This window comes from Musa acuminata, chromosome BXJ3-2 (genome assembly GCF_036884655.1).
Source record: "Musa acuminata AAA Group cultivar baxijiao chromosome BXJ3-2, Cavendish_Baxijiao_AAA, whole genome shotgun sequence".
In the NCBI taxonomy this organism is placed as follows: domain Eukaryota; kingdom Viridiplantae; phylum Streptophyta; class Magnoliopsida; order Zingiberales; family Musaceae; genus Musa; species Musa acuminata.
The window spans coordinates 31,817,268-31,831,584 of NC_088350.1; the positions used below are offsets into that span (position 1 = coordinate 31,817,268).

The 14,317-nt window shown below is 44.4% G+C and overlaps 6 protein-coding genes across 10 annotated transcripts; 5 read left to right on the forward strand and 1 right to left on the reverse strand.

Annotated features, from left to right (window-relative positions):
• The first annotated feature begins 807 nt into the window (after positions 1 to 807).
• On the forward strand, positions 808 to 6,581 carry LOC103975291 (type IV inositol polyphosphate 5-phosphatase 7). Of its 4 annotated transcripts, XM_065140294.1 has the most exons (15): positions 1,261 to 2,427; positions 2,526 to 2,613; positions 2,875 to 2,943; positions 3,063 to 3,150; positions 3,232 to 3,336; positions 3,432 to 3,929; positions 4,046 to 4,181; positions 4,384 to 4,577; positions 4,655 to 4,763; positions 4,986 to 5,134; positions 5,206 to 5,449; positions 5,698 to 5,780; positions 5,914 to 5,957; positions 6,051 to 6,300; positions 6,374 to 6,581. In XM_065140294.1, exons 1-11 carry the CDS (start codon positions 2,398 to 2,400, stop codon positions 5,429 to 5,431), a joined length of 1,692 nt encoding a protein of 563 aa, XP_064996366.1. In that variant the 5' UTR covers positions 1,261 to 2,397; the 3' UTR covers positions 5,432 to 5,449; positions 5,698 to 5,780; positions 5,914 to 5,957; positions 6,051 to 6,300; positions 6,374 to 6,581. The 4 variants fall into 4 exon arrangements, with proteins under 4 accessions (XP_064996367.1, XP_064996366.1, XP_009388489.2 ...); XM_065140295.1 differs by lacking the exon at positions 1,261 to 2,427 and adding an exon at positions 808 to 971 and having other exon boundaries at positions 6,051 to 6,581; XM_009390214.3 differs by having other exon boundaries at positions 6,048 to 6,581.
• A 167-nt stretch (positions 6,582 to 6,748) lies between these two features.
• Positions 6,749 to 7,751, reverse strand: LOC103975290 (non-specific lipid transfer protein GPI-anchored 5). Its single transcript, XM_009390211.3, has 3 exons — positions 7,231 to 7,751; positions 7,091 to 7,141; positions 6,749 to 7,011 (listed from the first exon to the last, which is right to left on the reverse strand). Exons 1-3 carry the CDS (start codon positions 7,649 to 7,651, stop codon positions 6,884 to 6,886), a joined length of 600 nt encoding a protein of 199 aa, XP_009388486.2. The 5' UTR covers positions 7,652 to 7,751; the 3' UTR covers positions 6,749 to 6,883.
• Positions 7,752 to 8,201: 450 nt separating this feature from the next.
• On the forward strand, positions 8,202 to 9,262 carry LOC103975289 (non-specific lipid transfer protein GPI-anchored 5). 2 transcript variants are annotated; one of them, XM_009390210.3, is made up of 3 exons: positions 8,202 to 8,644; positions 8,747 to 8,836; positions 8,953 to 9,262. In XM_009390210.3, the coding sequence occupies exons 1-3, from the start codon at positions 8,323 to 8,325 to the stop codon at positions 9,069 to 9,071; spliced, it is 531 nt and encodes a 176-aa protein (XP_009388485.2). In that variant the 5' UTR covers positions 8,202 to 8,322; the 3' UTR covers positions 9,072 to 9,262. The 2 variants fall into 2 exon arrangements, with proteins under 2 accessions (XP_009388485.2, XP_018675661.2); XM_018820116.2 differs by having other exon boundaries at positions 8,231 to 8,644; positions 8,956 to 9,262.
• A 529-nt stretch (positions 9,263 to 9,791) lies between these two features.
• Positions 9,792 to 10,854, forward strand: LOC103975287 (non-specific lipid transfer protein GPI-anchored 5-like). The gene is made up of 3 exons (XM_009390209.3): positions 9,792 to 10,206; positions 10,291 to 10,398; positions 10,493 to 10,854. Exons 1-3 carry the CDS (start codon positions 9,894 to 9,896, stop codon positions 10,609 to 10,611), a joined length of 540 nt encoding a protein of 179 aa, XP_009388484.2. The 5' UTR covers positions 9,792 to 9,893; the 3' UTR covers positions 10,612 to 10,854.
• Positions 10,855 to 11,618: 764 nt separating this feature from the next.
• On the forward strand, positions 11,619 to 12,546 carry LOC103975286 (non-specific lipid transfer protein GPI-anchored 5). Its single transcript, XM_009390207.3, has 3 exons — positions 11,619 to 12,025; positions 12,112 to 12,210; positions 12,295 to 12,546. Exons 1-3 carry the CDS (start codon positions 11,704 to 11,706, stop codon positions 12,411 to 12,413), a joined length of 540 nt encoding a protein of 179 aa, XP_009388482.2. The 5' UTR covers positions 11,619 to 11,703; the 3' UTR covers positions 12,414 to 12,546.
• A 324-nt stretch (positions 12,547 to 12,870) lies between these two features.
• LOC103975285 (protein TRACHEARY ELEMENT DIFFERENTIATION-RELATED 7A) lies at positions 12,871 to 13,899 on the forward strand. Its single transcript, XM_009390206.3, has one exon. The coding sequence runs from the start codon at positions 12,914 to 12,916 to the stop codon at positions 13,724 to 13,726; it is 813 nt and encodes a 270-aa protein (XP_009388481.2). The 5' UTR covers positions 12,871 to 12,913; the 3' UTR covers positions 13,727 to 13,899.
• The last annotated feature ends 418 nt before the right edge of the window (positions 13,900 to 14,317 follow it).

The following is a 14,317-nucleotide window of genomic DNA, read 5'->3' on the forward strand; positions in this document are numbered from 1 at the left end:
AGTCAAGATAATTGAAATCAAATCAAGATGGAACTAAGTCGATGATTCGATAAATTTCAAATTAAATTGGAATGTGGGTTTGACGATTCAATTTCAGTTCTTGAATTGAATCGATGGAGAAAAAAAATAAAGAACTAAAACACAAGTAAGTTATATGACGAAGTGATTATGATTTTTATTTTTATTTTTAATCAACCAAAACTGTACGATGAATCATGAAACTTTTGAAGACATCAATTAGGTGATAGTTTTGGATCGATGGGACGATCGAGAATGCAAGAAAATACGGTGACCCACTGCAGATCATGCGGGAGAAAAGTCCCGAGTTAGGTTCTTTGGTGATGAAGTCTTGAGAACACATAATGCCTCCGTTGAAGCCCCCCATGGGTGGTGGTGAATCATCCACCGGAGCTCAGGGGAGCGAGGAAAGCGACCCCATACATGGCTGCCTCACTCTCACACCCGTCTCACAAGTGCAGGTACGAAATGAACCCCACGCCCCTCGCTCTCTCTCCTACTCATCTTCCCTACCACCTCCTCAACCTATGCTGCCCCGTCACCTTCGTCGCCAATTTCCTCAGAGGATTCTGATGACCCACGCAGCTGCATTATTAGGGCTAATGACACCTCGTCCTTCTAATGGCGATGGGGAGACGACCCCACCACGACTGCTGGTTTTTATGGTGCGACGGGACCAGTGCTCACTGACGAAACGGTCGCCATTCGTGAACAGGTACACGATTATTAGGTTGGTGAGGATGAGGATGCCGGTGGGGACTGCTCTCGAGCAGTCAGTGATGGAAGGACATGTGCTCTTCTTGCTCCAATGCGAATGCTTCGCCGTCGGCGCCATGTCGTCGAAGCCGTGCGCGCCGACGGGCGAACGTGGTGCGCGCACCAGCTGCTCGATGAATGGTCAAAGAAAGGCTTCCACGTGAGAGCTTAGCTGGTCACGCTGTTGATCGTTGATGGTGAGATGTTTACATTGATTCCCATCTTTTTCATTGCTTACGCTTATGAACAACTCTACAGAGATTAATGATAATAGTTACTGAAAGATGTTTTCTTTATGCCTTTCAAGATGAGCCCATTAAGGATCTCAAACCATTGGAAATCATGCATTTAGAATTATGCAGACTTAAAAGCACCCATAAAATTTCTCACCGTTCTACATTACACATCAGACTGGTAAAGATCTACAGCAACCGCAACACAGCCCAAGAGTTACAGGAATCAGTGATCCACCTGGTGTTCTTGAAGGGCCAGCCAAAAGCCAAATGAATCCTAAAGCCCTGTGTGAGGATTCCCTCACCTGATTCACTCAAACAAACCCAGGCACACCTTCTTAGGACAGTAATCTCACCCTAGTGGAGGAAATAAAGCACAAACCAGCAACACAAGGAAAGGAGACAGACATGGTTCCCATGTAGCCCCTAACCCAACTGATGCAAATACAGTTTACCTATACACATCGAGACTTCAGAAACCAAAGCAAGGAAAGAGATGTCTCTCTCGCACGTACCCGCACACACATCGACATCTTTATCTTTTTGTTCCTTTATTAACTTTTTTTTTTCTTTTTTGCCTTCCACTGCACCCATGGTGATGCTGCATAGAGAAGTATACGTCAAATTGACCGCGGGCAGGGCCGTGGGGTGGAGATACTGTAGGCTGCCTGGGTTTGGGCAGCTCTGAATATCTTATTTTTATGCATATTTTGGTTTTCTGGATTGGCATTGGATTGTGGGTTCATAGGCCTCAAAGAAAAGAGGAGAGGAGGAAGGCTCAATGTGTACTTTACTCTCCAATGGATGCTTAGTGTGCTGCACTCTGAGCTGGTGGTTTAGAAAACCGGAGACAGTGTCTGCATCCTTCTTTTATTCTCTGCTGGTCTCTTTCTTTGATTGTTAAACGCCCACATTGCTTTGTTTTCTCTTCAAAATCAGACTTTTCACTCCTCTGCCTTGGGTGTTCGTATCACAGTCATGCTATCTGGATTCCTGGGCTTCTTTGCTTTCCCAAGGTTTTAGATTCAGAACTCTTCTGAGGAAGGGCAAAAAAATGAATCTCTTTCCCCCCACCTCCTCTCCTTTCAGATTCCAGTAGCCGGTTGTGTTCTTGATCCGTTTTAAATGGTCGGAAGATCACGCCACATCTTTCTGTTCTAAGCTTGACCTTTGGTTTCTGATCTTTCTTTCTGAAATAGATCAGAATTCTTTTTTTCTGGGCCTCTTTTTCTTAGCCTTCTCCACTAGTATCAGAAGAGAGAATAAGAAACTAATTTCTTTTGGGCTTTTGTTTTCCTCATTTTTCTCTCGCAAGACCCAGATTCCTGCAGACCCTTGGTAGAATTTTGGGACCTTCCTCTTTGTGGCTGTATGAAGAAGTGCTGAAACAATGAGAGATGAGAATCCAAAGAAAAGCAAGGTTTTCCGGCGGAAAAAGATAATTTTTGGTTTCCATGCCTTCAGTCTTTAAGATTGCTGACTTACTCATGCTTTCTTTTCTTGTTTTTGTGGGAGAAGCTGTCATGGCCCAAGACCCTTGTTAAAAGATGGTTCAACATCAAGAGCAAAGGTCGGGAGCGTCATGCAGATGATGTTGCTGATAGAGGTTTGCCTGATTTCTTCTGCTCTCATCACAATTTGTTTAAAGAGGTCATTGTGGGCTAAGAAAATTCTAGTCTGTGGATCTTGGATCACTGCTTTTCTGTGATAAAGATCTCAACTTCCCCTTGATTGCTTCCCGAATGTGTTGCTACTTGATCGTCTTCTAATTGCTTCCTAGTCTAAGAACATAATACATATAACAATAATCGAATCCCAGCTTTCTTTCTTCTTGTTCTTGGTTACCGAACCTGGGTTATCTTCACAGGAGATAATAGGCAGTGGACGGCCAACTTTTCTGAGAGGGAGACATGTACTGTCAAGAGAAGCAGCACAGGTTACAGTCCGGAACCCCATCTGCTTCTCAGATTTGGACCACATCTAATGACAGTTGTCGTTCATTTTTATCTTTTCCAAAGTTCCTCCTTTCTCATTTAGTTTCGGGTGGCTCCTCAGATAGATTGTCCAGGAAGCACATAGATCAAATTCAGCAAAGAACGTTTGATCCTCATTCAGCTCAAGTTGCAGATGTTCAGGACTACAAGTAATTCAGATCTACTCACCCCTCTCTGAGTCTCTGCAACATGGTAGTTGATCTTTATTATGTTGTTCTCTTGGTCTCTAGGATCTTTGTTGCGACTTGGAATGTAGGTGGGAAGTCCCCACCAAGAAATTTGATTCTCTTGGACTGGCTTCATTCTTCTTCTCCTTCAGATATATATGTTTTGGGGTTAGTTTTGGAACTCTGTTTTGCTACTAATTAGTTTCGATCTTTTATCCATCTTTGGATGACTATAAATTGCTAACTGTCCATGTTATTTTCAGCTTCCAAGAGATTGTTCCACTAAATGCTGGGAATGTTCTCGTCACAGAAGATAATGGTCCAGCAAAGAAATGGCTGTGGCTTATTAGGAAGACTTTGAACAGTCCTGACACCTGCGGGTCTGATAGCTATCACACGCCATCACCCGTTCCATATCCTATCTTGGAGTTGAATGCTGATTTTGAGAGGTTCTCAGTGAGGCAGAAAAATTCGTCATTTCTCCATCGACGTTCCTTTCAATATCCAAGTCATAGTTTAAAATTTGAAGGGGATACTATATTACCCCAACAAATGATCGAGCACCGATTCAGTGTCTGTGATAGGGTTAGCTTTGAGAGCAGACCAAGTGATTTTGACTCCAATTTTAGGTGTGAAGGTTCATCTGATGATGAGAACATTGGTGAGGAGTCACCTACTGACATGTTTAGTTCACCAAATTCGTATGGCTATGGTGCTCCTCCACATGTTGAAGAAAGGGATAGGCTATCTGTGAACTCTAGGTAATCTTTCCTTTGTTAAATTCTTATACACCTTTCCATTCTCTTCCTTAGATATCTCTAAATTGATGTCTGCCATTGCTTGATTAGCATATAAGTTAACCCTGTGATATTCTTAGGTATTGTATGGTTGCCAGCAAACAAATGGTTGGAATATTTCTTACAATTTGGGTGCGCAGTGACATTAGAGAAGATATTAAGAACTTGAAGATTTCTTGTGTAGGCAGGGGATTAATGGGTTATCTTGGAAACAAGGTAATCCCACATATGATTCTCCAATACGCGTACTATATCCTCTTTCTGTATTGATTCAAACATGGACAAGGATGTTTCTACTACGGCTCTTTGTTTTTCTCTATCGAAAACTTGAGAATCATGCTAAATATCCCGGGTTTTGATTCTTCTTGTTTTTGTTAGAACACCATGACAAAAGAGAAGGTTTTGTTCTTGTTTACAGGGTTCCATATCGATCAGCATGTCCTTTCACAAAACAAGTTTCTGCTTCATCTGTAGTCATTTGACCTCAGGGCAGAAAGATGGGGATGAACTGCGTAGAAATTCAGATGTCATGGAGATTCTAAAAAAGACTAGATTCCCACATGTGCAGAGAAGTGATCGTGACAAGTCTCCTGAAACAATTCTTGATCATGAGTAAGTCCATTTCCTATTAAGGAAATACATGGCAACACTTTCATCGAACTTATGCTCATTTTTCTCTCTTATTTCAGTCGCATAATATGGCTTGGGGATTTGAATTACCGCATTGCTCTTTCATATCGGTCAGTGAAGACTCTAGTTGAAATGCGCAACTGGAGAGCTTTGTTGGAAAAAGATCAGGTGGCTTACCGACAACTCTTTAAGTCCTATGTTAGTTATAATGTATAAACTCCTTATTGTTCTTTCCAATTCATTGTTTTTTTGAGAATGTGTCATGTTCTGTTGGTTATTTTATGGAAGATGCATGTGGATTCTTGTGGCTTACATAAAGTTTGATTCTTTTAAGTCCATTCCTATCTGTTATAAAAGTTTGGGCCACAAATTCATTTACTTGTTAAACAGCTCCAAATAGAACAACGATGTGGCCGTGTATTTGAAGGATGGAAAGAAGGAAGGATATATTTTCCTCCCACCTATAAATATTCGAATAATTCGGATCGATATGCGGGGGATGACACAAACCCTAAGGAGAAGCGACGAACACCTGCATGGTAAAATAATTTTATGTTTAGGCATGCATTAGTCTGAATTTGAACCTCACAGGACTATATGCTGATTGAAGGTGTGACCGTATATTATGGCATGGAAGAGGCCTTAATCAATTGTCTTATGTTCGAGGAGAGTCGAGATTCTCTGACCATCGACCTGTATATAGCATTTTCACAGCAGAGGTTGAAATGATGAATCATAGCTACCTCAGGAAGAACATGGGTTATTTTGGCTCTCGTGTGGAGGCGGAAGAACTGTTACCACACTCTCATGGTTATACAGAGTTAAACTACTGCTAGGTGTCCTGCCAAATCAAGGTACATTATCTTTTTTTTATTATACAATAAGCAGAATAATTAATTTCTTAAGTGGTATCCAATAGGGAAAAGCATATATAACCAAATAGTTGAATATACTTGTGCGAGAGACAAATTTACGTACCTATTAAGAGGCTTAAGATTCTATATTATTTATTCTTCTTTTTAATTTTTTTCCTCTTTCACAGTTGGTTAACTAGAATTTTTGTGATGTCTTACTATCTCACTCTTTCCTCTGGTTAATGTAGACATTCTGCTTCCCTTCAAACTACAAAGTCTATTCTCAACCTCTTTGGAAATCAGCATGTAGTTCTTCAAATCAAGCAAATAGGTATTGACTTAATCAAACTCGATCTGTACATTGTACAACATTTTCTTGATCTTCTTATCAGTTCTTTTTCTCCTATGCAATCAAGTTGAAATTTCCATGATGAACTTGGACTAATTTCATTCGTGACTTTCAGAGGCCAAAAAGAGGGCATTCATTTATTGGAAACTAGAGATGAAGGTAACTCCTCTTACCTGTGTCTTTCTCTGCATTATGTGCACCATCAAATGATTTACCCTTTGCATTTTGTGCTTGTATATTTGGTTCTAGCAGGAAAAGCAGATGGTCGTTTTGCTGCTGTCCAAAATCTAGTCAAGAAAGATGTTTGAGAGAACTAAACCAGAATAGGTCAGTTACAACATCTACAGAAAGCTTGCTTCACTCACTAAAACCTAAGCAATCCTAGTAGCAGCCAGATGATAGTTCCCAGTTGAACAAGAATACTCTCAAAATAAAGATACATTGAACCAATAAGAAGATGAGACACTCCTATTGCACCATCCAACCAGTCTGAAGTAGCCAAGTGAGCATATAACTTTTTTTCTTTTTGAATTTAATTTTTATTTGTGACATCATTCTTCTCAAAATGAGTGCAGCAAATTTTGTAGAGCAAGAAGGGTGAAGTACAGTCAATAATCATGTGCATAATTCTTTTCTTTTTTGTATTGAGAAGAAGGATGAGTTCCTGGTTCATACTCATTGCCATTGCGCTGGTGATAGAAATATGTATCAGTCATAAATTGTTCGGAGAGCATGGTATATGTTTTATGAAGCAAACACTTGACGCCATTCATTGTCTACTAATTCTTTTTGTACAAGGGAGGAACATTAAAATGAAGAAGTGAGACAGATTTGATCAGATTGAAGAAAACTAAGTATTTCCCATCATAAATCTTTTTTAAAACATTTAGTTTATAAGGATATGAGCCATAAATCCTGTGCATGATCTTCCTGAGGTGGACAGGAGGCAGTACAACAATCCAAATGTCTTATTATTTGTATCCAATAATAATTCAGATCGCCTGAGGGAGGCATATCTGGATCACACAAATCATACATATCTGTGGTTTTAACGAACATGAAGAGAAGTCTTCCTGTCGACAAGCTCAGAATGTTATAGACGACACCCAAAGAGACGCCACCGCGAAGAGCAGAGAGTAGACGATCGATGATGGCACTTCGGTATGCGACCCACCCGATGTGTCCTGCGTGGGAAGAGTCTTCGATCCACCATCTGCGTTCATGTTGCAGTCGACGAACATGCTCAGAAAAGTCGCTGAATTCACATGAATGAGAGAAGAACAGAGTTGTACCTGCGCTGGGCACTGATGGCGTGGTCGGAGATTCGCTGGGCGCTCTGGCGGCTGCCAAGAGACAAAAGTTGCAGCTAAAACTCGCGAGACATTTCGACAAACAGTAACAGTAGTTACTGAGTTCTGTGTGATATGCTTACAGCTGCACTCGCTAACTGGTGGCGTCTTGACGTTGCAGGCGGTGGGGAGAGCCAGGGCCTGAGTCTGGTTGATGGTGATGCCGAGCGAGGAATCTCCGCCGTTGAGGACCATGCAGAGGCACTGCGGCTCCGAGCCGACGACGCTGGCCAGCTGCGAGCAGCAGGAGCTGGAGGGGGTCGTCTCGTTGCCAGTGATGTAGTCGAGGCAAGGGGACAGGCTCACCAGGGCGGACGTGCAACCGCTGGACTGAGCTGAAGCCCCGGCGCACAGCACGACCACGAGGACCAGCACAAGACCCATGTGGGAAGCTCTCCGAGCCATGATTTCTCTTGTTGCTCTTGCTGTTGTTGTTGGTCGAGGTGAAGGGAGAAGAGCAGAGGGCATGGCGATCTTGTAGGGGAGGGTGTAGAGAGAACGCATGGGCTTGTGGGTGACCTGCTTCTCCTACTTCCTAACGAACCGAGGAAGAATGGGCTGGTCAAGAGAGACTCGAGTATTGTTTAGGGCATCTGCTACCCAACTTATGTCGACGACTGTGTCGGCCATGCTACAAGTTGTCATCTCTTCTGCTTGGCCAGCCTATCGCTAAAGCCTCTACGTTGCAATGTGCATCCATATATTATTATGGATGCATATATTATTATATAAACATGTATCCATCAAACACCCATTTTTAATTAGAATGGCTACAAATAATGACTTTTTTTTTCTCCTTATTTTTTGTTAAAATAATAATTCAAATTATCTGAGAGGTGGCGGCAGAATCTTACAGGAATTAGGTCACCCAACAAATGATGGCTTATGCTACTTACACTACCCACTTCCATCTAATCCCACAACTAATTATACCTACTACCAAACACCTTAAGCTACATTTCAGCATGCCATCTTCTCTGTCACAGGACAAGCCAATTGTCCAGTCTTCTGTCTGCAGCAGCCGTCAGTAGGAAGGTTTGGCCACCAACACGAGCCCAAGTCACCTATTTAAAGCCCTTCTTCACACACCTTCCTCCCAATCCACAAGCTCAACCTGCACTCAGCAACCTCCTCACATTCCGAGGCATCTCCGGCGATCGGCGAAGACGAGAGAGATGGCCAAGAAAGCGTTCCAGGTCGGCCTGGCGTTGGCCGTCGTGACCATCGTGCTCTCGGGCCTCGCTTCGGCGCAGTCCGGCTGCACCACCACGATCATCAGCCTCGCGCCGTGCCTGAACTACATTACCGGCAACTCGTCCACTCCCTCCTCCTCGTGCTGCTCCCAGCTGGCCAGCGTCGTCCAGTCCCAGCCGGCGTGCCTCTGCTCGGTGCTCAACGGCGGCGCCTCCTCGTTCGGGATCACCATAAACCAGACCCGAGCCTTGGCCATGCCCGCCGCCTGCAAGGTCCAGACGCCGCCGGTCAGCGAGTGCAACTGTATGCGCCACTCTGATCCCATCCCATTCCATTCCATTCCATTCACGTAGTGAGTCTCGAGCCTTGTTGCATGAGCTGATGAGTTATTGATGGTTGTGGCAGCTGTGACCGGTGGACCGGCAAAATCCCCGACAACTTCACCGGCGACCCCAGCAACACCGGTCCCGTCCACACCATCATCTCCGAAATCAGGTACAATAATATGTGACTTCCTTAAGAGTCAAATCTATCCAGAGCAATTGAAATAGAGAAGATTAGTTGCAGAAGACAATTATAATATATATGGTTGCTTGTTCTTAACGGTGCAGAAGGTGGATCGAAGGCAACCCCGGCGACTACCTCAGATGGCAGTTCTTACAAATCATCTCGTTCTCTGATGCTTTCAATCCTCTTCCTCGCCGGTTGCGTCTCCTTCACCGGCCTCTGAGTCCACCGCAACAAGAACTGGATCATCACTTCACTTCACTGCCGTTCATTTATTTATGAGCATCTGTCTGTGTCAACTCGAATTCGTTATCTTCTCATGTTTGCACTGTATTGAAGTGATTTGGAGTTTGTTGTACTTATTCTTAGTTGAGCTGATTAAAAGATTATTGGTTTACTTATAATATTAATTGATATCGAGTACTGTAACCTAATAATTTTTTTGATAATAAATTTAATCGAGGTAGAATATTCTACGATATAAATAAAATACAAGAAAAATATTATTTTGATTTTTTCTTTTATTTTGAATCGATATCGACACGACTTAGTTGTCGAAACATGAATTACGCTACTACGTGTCGAGTCATGATTAAATTGAATATTTTTTCTATTAGTATCTATACATTCATAATCAAAATTTAGTATTCTACAATAATAAAAGAATAATTAAGATCAGTTACATTAATATTTTATCTTTGAGTTAAATCTAAGCTGGATTATGGCACCAAAGTTACCTACTTCCATCTAATGCGTTTACTAATTATATCAAACATCATAACGACCCAAGTATATAAATAATACTTAATACATAGCATTCTCCATTTCATAGAATAAGCCAATCACCAGTCTTTTCTTAGTAGGAAGGTTTGATTACCAACATAGGCCCCACTCTGGGTCTCCCTATCACCACCGTCACCACCACCACCACCGACTATTGAAGTCCCTCACGCCTCTCTCCCAAAGCCCAAGCCCAAGCCCAAGCTGCACTTCAGAACCACCTCCCGTTCCAAGGCATCTCCGGCTAACAGCCACGAGGCGCGAGATGGCCCAGAAAGCGTTCGAGGCGGGCGTCGCGTTGGCCGTCATGCTCTCGGCCCTCGCTTCGGCGCAGTCCGGCTGCACCACCGCCATCATCAGCCTCGCGCCGTGCCTGAGCTACATCACCGGCAACACCTCCACGCTCTCATCCTCGTGCTGCTCACAGCTGGACAGGGTCGTTCGGTCCGAACCGGCGTGCCTCTGCTCGGTGCACAACGTCTGGGCCTCCTCGTTGGGGGTCACCATAAACCAGACCCGACCCTTGGCCATGCCGGCGGCTTGCAACGTCCGGACCCCACCGATTAGCGAGTGCAACTGTAAGCACTCTGATCCCTTCTCCTTCAAGTAGCAAGTCTCGATTCACGTTTCACGGACCGATGAGTGATTGATGATTGCTGCAGCTGTGGCCGGTGGGCCAGCAAAATCCCCGACGGCTTCACCGACGACTCTAGCAACACCGGCCAATCTCGCAAGAGGGACCCCATCCACACCATCATCGCTTAGGGCAGGTCCAATCACACACAACTCCTGAGAAGATTAGTCGCAGCAAACAACCAAAATATGCATCATTGACTTCATCTTGTCTCTTAATGGTGCATGCAGAAGATGGATCGATGGCAACCCGGGCCACGACCTCAGATGGCACTTCCTACAAATCACCTCCCTCTCTGATGCTTTCAATTCTCTGCCTCGCCGCCTGCGTCTCCTTCGCCAACCTCTGACTCGACTGGGAGAACTCGATGATGACTTCCTGCCACCGTCGATCATTCGTTCGCATGCATCTGTTTGTGTCAACTCGGATTCTTTCTTTTCAGCTTCCTCGTTGCTGCTCTGCATTGAATGATTTGGAATTTGATGTACTTAATTATCCTGTGAGATGATCAAAAGATTGATTGATTTGCTCCTTGAATCATTAGAAGTCAATTCCAATTAATGAATGGCAGGACTCACATTAATGTTTCTTTCGACGATAAGTATTCTTTGAATGATATCATCCAAGTTTTTCTAAGATTTTTTTTATTTGATCATCCAATCCAACTTGAAGGATATAAGCATGAATAATATTCAAAACATATTATCTTTCATAAATTGTAGAGCTATAATTACATATTATCTTGTAATTTCGAACACTGAAATGGTAAAATATATCAGATCTCATGAATAAAAAATAATATAATATATTTATTTTATAATATTTTAATATTAAAAATTAAATATTTAATATAATAAATTAAATTAACATGACCTCACATGATCTTAGATCCAACGAAATCAGGATCCGATATATGACCCGATTAAAATCACGTATAATAGCCTAATAACTTAATAGTTGTTGGGTAGATGTAATCATTATTTGCTACACCAATTTCGTTATCGCTGTCTCCCTTTTCTTTCAATGATATGGCGAGCTAATAAGCTACATAAAGTCTACAAGCAAATAGTATAGATATGTCCATCATAATCAACTCCTAACACCCGAGACTGCAACCTAACGACATCTCGATGCAGAATCTAAGAAGAGCAAGTTGGATTTATGCTACTTAGATTACCTACCTTCATCTAATGCCCTAACTAACTTGATCAAACACATAACGACCCAACTATAATGATACTTCAACATGGCGTCTTTGATTGCCGATTAGATTCCAATCGACACCGGTCTTTTTCTTAGTAGGAAGGTTTGGCCAACGACACGAACCCAAATCACCTATTTGAAGCCCTTCACACCTTCCTCTCATTCCACAAGCTCAACCTGCACTCAGCAACCTCCTCACATTCCGAGGCATCTCCGGCGATCGGTGAAGACGAGCGAGATGGCCAAGAAAGTGTCCGAGGTCTGCCTGGCTTTGGCCGTCATGACCATCATGCTCCCCGGCCTCGCTTGGGCGCAGTCCGGCTGCACCACCGCTATCATCAGCCTCGTGCCGTGCCTGAGCTACATCACCGGCAACTCCTCCACGCCCTCCTCCTCGTGCTGCTCCCAGCTGGCCAGCGTCGTCAAGTCCCAGCCGGCGTGCCTCTGCTCGGTGCTCAACGGCGGCGCCTCCTCGTTCGGGATCACCGTAAACCAGACCCGAGCCTTGGCCATGCCCGCCGCCTGCAAGGTCCAGACGCCGCCGGTCAGCGAGTGCAACTGTAGGCGCCACTCTGATCCCATTCCCTTTCCCGTTCTCTATACTATCTTGTTGACTGGACTGATGAGCAATTAATGGTTGTGGCAGCCGTAGCCGGTGGACCGGCAAAGTCCCCGACATCTTCACCAGCAGCACCGGATACTCCGGCCAATCCCGCACCAGCGACGCCATCATCTCCGAGGGCAGGTACGTTTATTCTGCGTTATATGAAGACATCACCGCTTGCAGAACAAGACAGAGAAATATGGTGACGTTGTCCTAATGGTGCAGAAGGTGGATCGAAGGCAACCCCAGCGACGGCTTCATATGGCACTTCTTACACACCAACTCGCTCTCTGATGCTCTCAATCCTCTTCCTCGCCGCCTCCGTCTTCTCTACCAGCCTCTGAGTCTACTGCCATTAATTTCTTGCACCTGTCTGCATCATTCCTCATGTGTGCTCTGCTTTGTAGCTGTGATGTGGTGATTCGTTGTACCATTCTTAGATTATCCGAATAAAAGATTACCAGTTTTCATTATAAACCTGCTAAGATCACGAGAAGAATCTGACGTCGGAGTGACTAATGACAAGTTTTATTTTTATTTCACGCACAGAAATGATAGTGAGCAGAAATCCAATCTTACCACAACAGTACTACAAATTGCATATCTCCATCATTTTCCTTTGTGTTTCTTTAATATATTATACACAAAGCTCAGACTCCCAACTTAAACCTCAACCTACTCAATGCATTGTTTGGAAGCAAGCTTGACGAAGCCTTGGCATGAGAGCCAAGTCATTTGCAGCCCAATACCAACCTCATTGCCACTTCCCTCCGTATAAATACCCACGTATGGCCTCCTCTTTCTCCATCCTTCGTGTATTCGTCTTCAACACTCTGTAAACCTAATGGCTTTCCTCCCTTCTCCCCGAAACTACGGCTTCCCTTTCTTCTTTTCTCCACCACCTCCCAAGGTGTCTCCATTCAGGGCACCGCCGCCATCTCCAAAGGTGTCTCCTTTTACGCCTCCGCCACCATCACCTTCGAAGCAAGCACCACCGCCACCACCTCGTCGCAGCCCTCCACCTCCGTCACCTTCAACGCAAGCACCGCCGCCGCCACCACGCCGCAGCCCCCCGCCACCTTCACCCTCAAAGCAAGCACCCCCACCGCCACCCTCCCCTTCAAAGAAAGCTCCCCCACCGCCACCAAAGAAGATGGCCCCGCCTCCACCAAAACTGTCGCCGCCACCACCACCTCGAACCCCTGTCCACCCTCCACCAGCCCCAGTGGCACCACTGCCACCATCACCACCCCACATCCCCCCACCGTCGCCTCCACCACCAAGCCCGCACCACACCGTAATCATCGTCGTGTTCGTTTCCCTTGGCGGCCTCTTCTTCCTCGCATTCCTCGCGGCGGCCCTCTGTTGCTGCCTCAAGAAGAAGAAAAAGAAGATGGCCGCCAAGGCGGAGGTCGTGGACGTCGAGGACCACGTGCACATCCATGAGACTGTCGTTCCAGGACCCCATGGCGAACAACTGGTGGCCCTGTCGATCGACGAAGACATCAAAGTCCACGAGGTGATCAAGAAGGGTGAATTGATCGGCGAGACCTCAATCAGGGAACCTGCACTGGAACGACCTCATTCAAACGACGAAGCCACTGCAGGTTCTTCCGGAACCATTCACCACAACCTCGTTGAACACAGAAATCAGTAGGCGACTGACGGTGAGAAGTGCGACTGATTCGCCAATAAGGATGCTCGTGTGGAGTGAAGCTGTTCGATGTGGTTACTGTTGTGTTCATTGTCATATGTTGTGTTTATTGTGATTCCTTTATGTCCATATCATCTGGCAAATTATTCTAATGTTATATCATTTATTAGATCTGAGTTCATTTAGTAAGTGATGAACACAACCTTCGATAAACTATCAAGATTAATACAATACTATTTCAAGTTAGAAGATTAGTTTTTGAAGATTAATCGGAGGCTTTTTCCTTGTCAATATAACAACACAACACAACAAGCATAATGGACTTCTTCTTCGTCGGATGCACAGAGTCCAGCTTATGCAAACGACTGCTCTTCTGGCCTCCATGAAGTTACTCTTCTTCTACTGAGAAGCCACTACTTACTGCAACCTACTCTTACTGCAAATGGCAGGTGGATCAGTATAACATGTTTCCATCACAAAAAAGAGAAGAACCAATCCGATACACAAGACTCGACCATATCGCAAAGTGGCAAACTTATTATTAGTCTACCTAAACTCTTCAAGTTTTACTAGACAGCAGTTGCAGAAGAGAAA

Excerpts from the sequence above, each read along its gene's own strand:
- LOC103975291 (XM_009390214.3), top strand. The coding sequence starts at position 2,398 with ATGAGAGATGAGAATCCAAAGAAAAGCAAG. Across the intron at positions 3,337-3,431 it reads TCAGATATATATGTTTTGGG|CTTCCAAGAGATTGTTCCAC; the intron begins GTTAGTTTTGGA and ends TGTTATTTTCAG. Across the intron at positions 4,182-4,383 it reads TGGGTTATCTTGGAAACAAG|GGTTCCATATCGATCAGCAT; the intron begins GTAATCCCACAT and ends TCTTGTTTACAG.
- LOC103975290 (XM_009390211.3), bottom strand. The coding sequence starts at position 7,651 with ATGCGTTCTCTCTACACCCTCCCCTACAAGATCGCCATGCCCTCTGCT. Across the intron at positions 7,142-7,230 it reads ACCAGTTAGCGAGTGCAGCT|CCGCCAGAGCGCCCAGCGAA; the intron begins GTAAGCATATCA and ends GTCTCTTGGCAG. Across the intron at positions 7,012-7,090 it reads GCCATCAGTGCCCAGCGCAG|ATGGTGGATCGAAGACTCTT; the intron begins GTACAACTCTGT and ends ACATGAACGCAG.
- LOC103975289 (XM_009390210.3), top strand. The coding sequence starts at position 8,323 with ATGGCCAAGAAAGCGTTCCAGGTCGGCCTGGCGTTGGCCGTCGTGACC. Across the intron at positions 8,645-8,746 it reads GCCGGTCAGCGAGTGCAACT|CTGTGACCGGTGGACCGGCA; the intron begins GTATGCGCCACT and ends TGGTTGTGGCAG. Across the intron at positions 8,837-8,952 it reads ACCATCATCTCCGAAATCAG|AAGGTGGATCGAAGGCAACC; the intron begins GTACAATAATAT and ends TTAACGGTGCAG.
- LOC103975287 (XM_009390209.3), top strand. The coding sequence starts at position 9,894 with ATGGCCCAGAAAGCGTTCGAGGCGGGCGTCGCGTTGGCCGTCATGCTC. Across the intron at positions 10,207-10,290 it reads ACCGATTAGCGAGTGCAACT|CTGTGGCCGGTGGGCCAGCA; the intron begins GTAAGCACTCTG and ends TGATTGCTGCAG. Across the intron at positions 10,399-10,492 it reads ACCATCATCGCTTAGGGCAG|AAGATGGATCGATGGCAACC; the intron begins GTCCAATCACAC and ends TGGTGCATGCAG.
- LOC103975286 (XM_009390207.3), top strand. The coding sequence starts at position 11,704 with ATGGCCAAGAAAGTGTCCGAGGTCTGCCTGGCTTTGGCCGTCATGACC. Across the intron at positions 12,026-12,111 it reads GCCGGTCAGCGAGTGCAACT|CCGTAGCCGGTGGACCGGCA; the intron begins GTAGGCGCCACT and ends TGGTTGTGGCAG. Across the intron at positions 12,211-12,294 it reads GCCATCATCTCCGAGGGCAG|AAGGTGGATCGAAGGCAACC; the intron begins GTACGTTTATTC and ends CTAATGGTGCAG.
- LOC103975285 (XM_009390206.3), top strand. The coding sequence starts at position 12,914 with ATGGCTTTCCTCCCTTCTCCCCGAAACTACGGCTTCCCTTTCTTCTTT.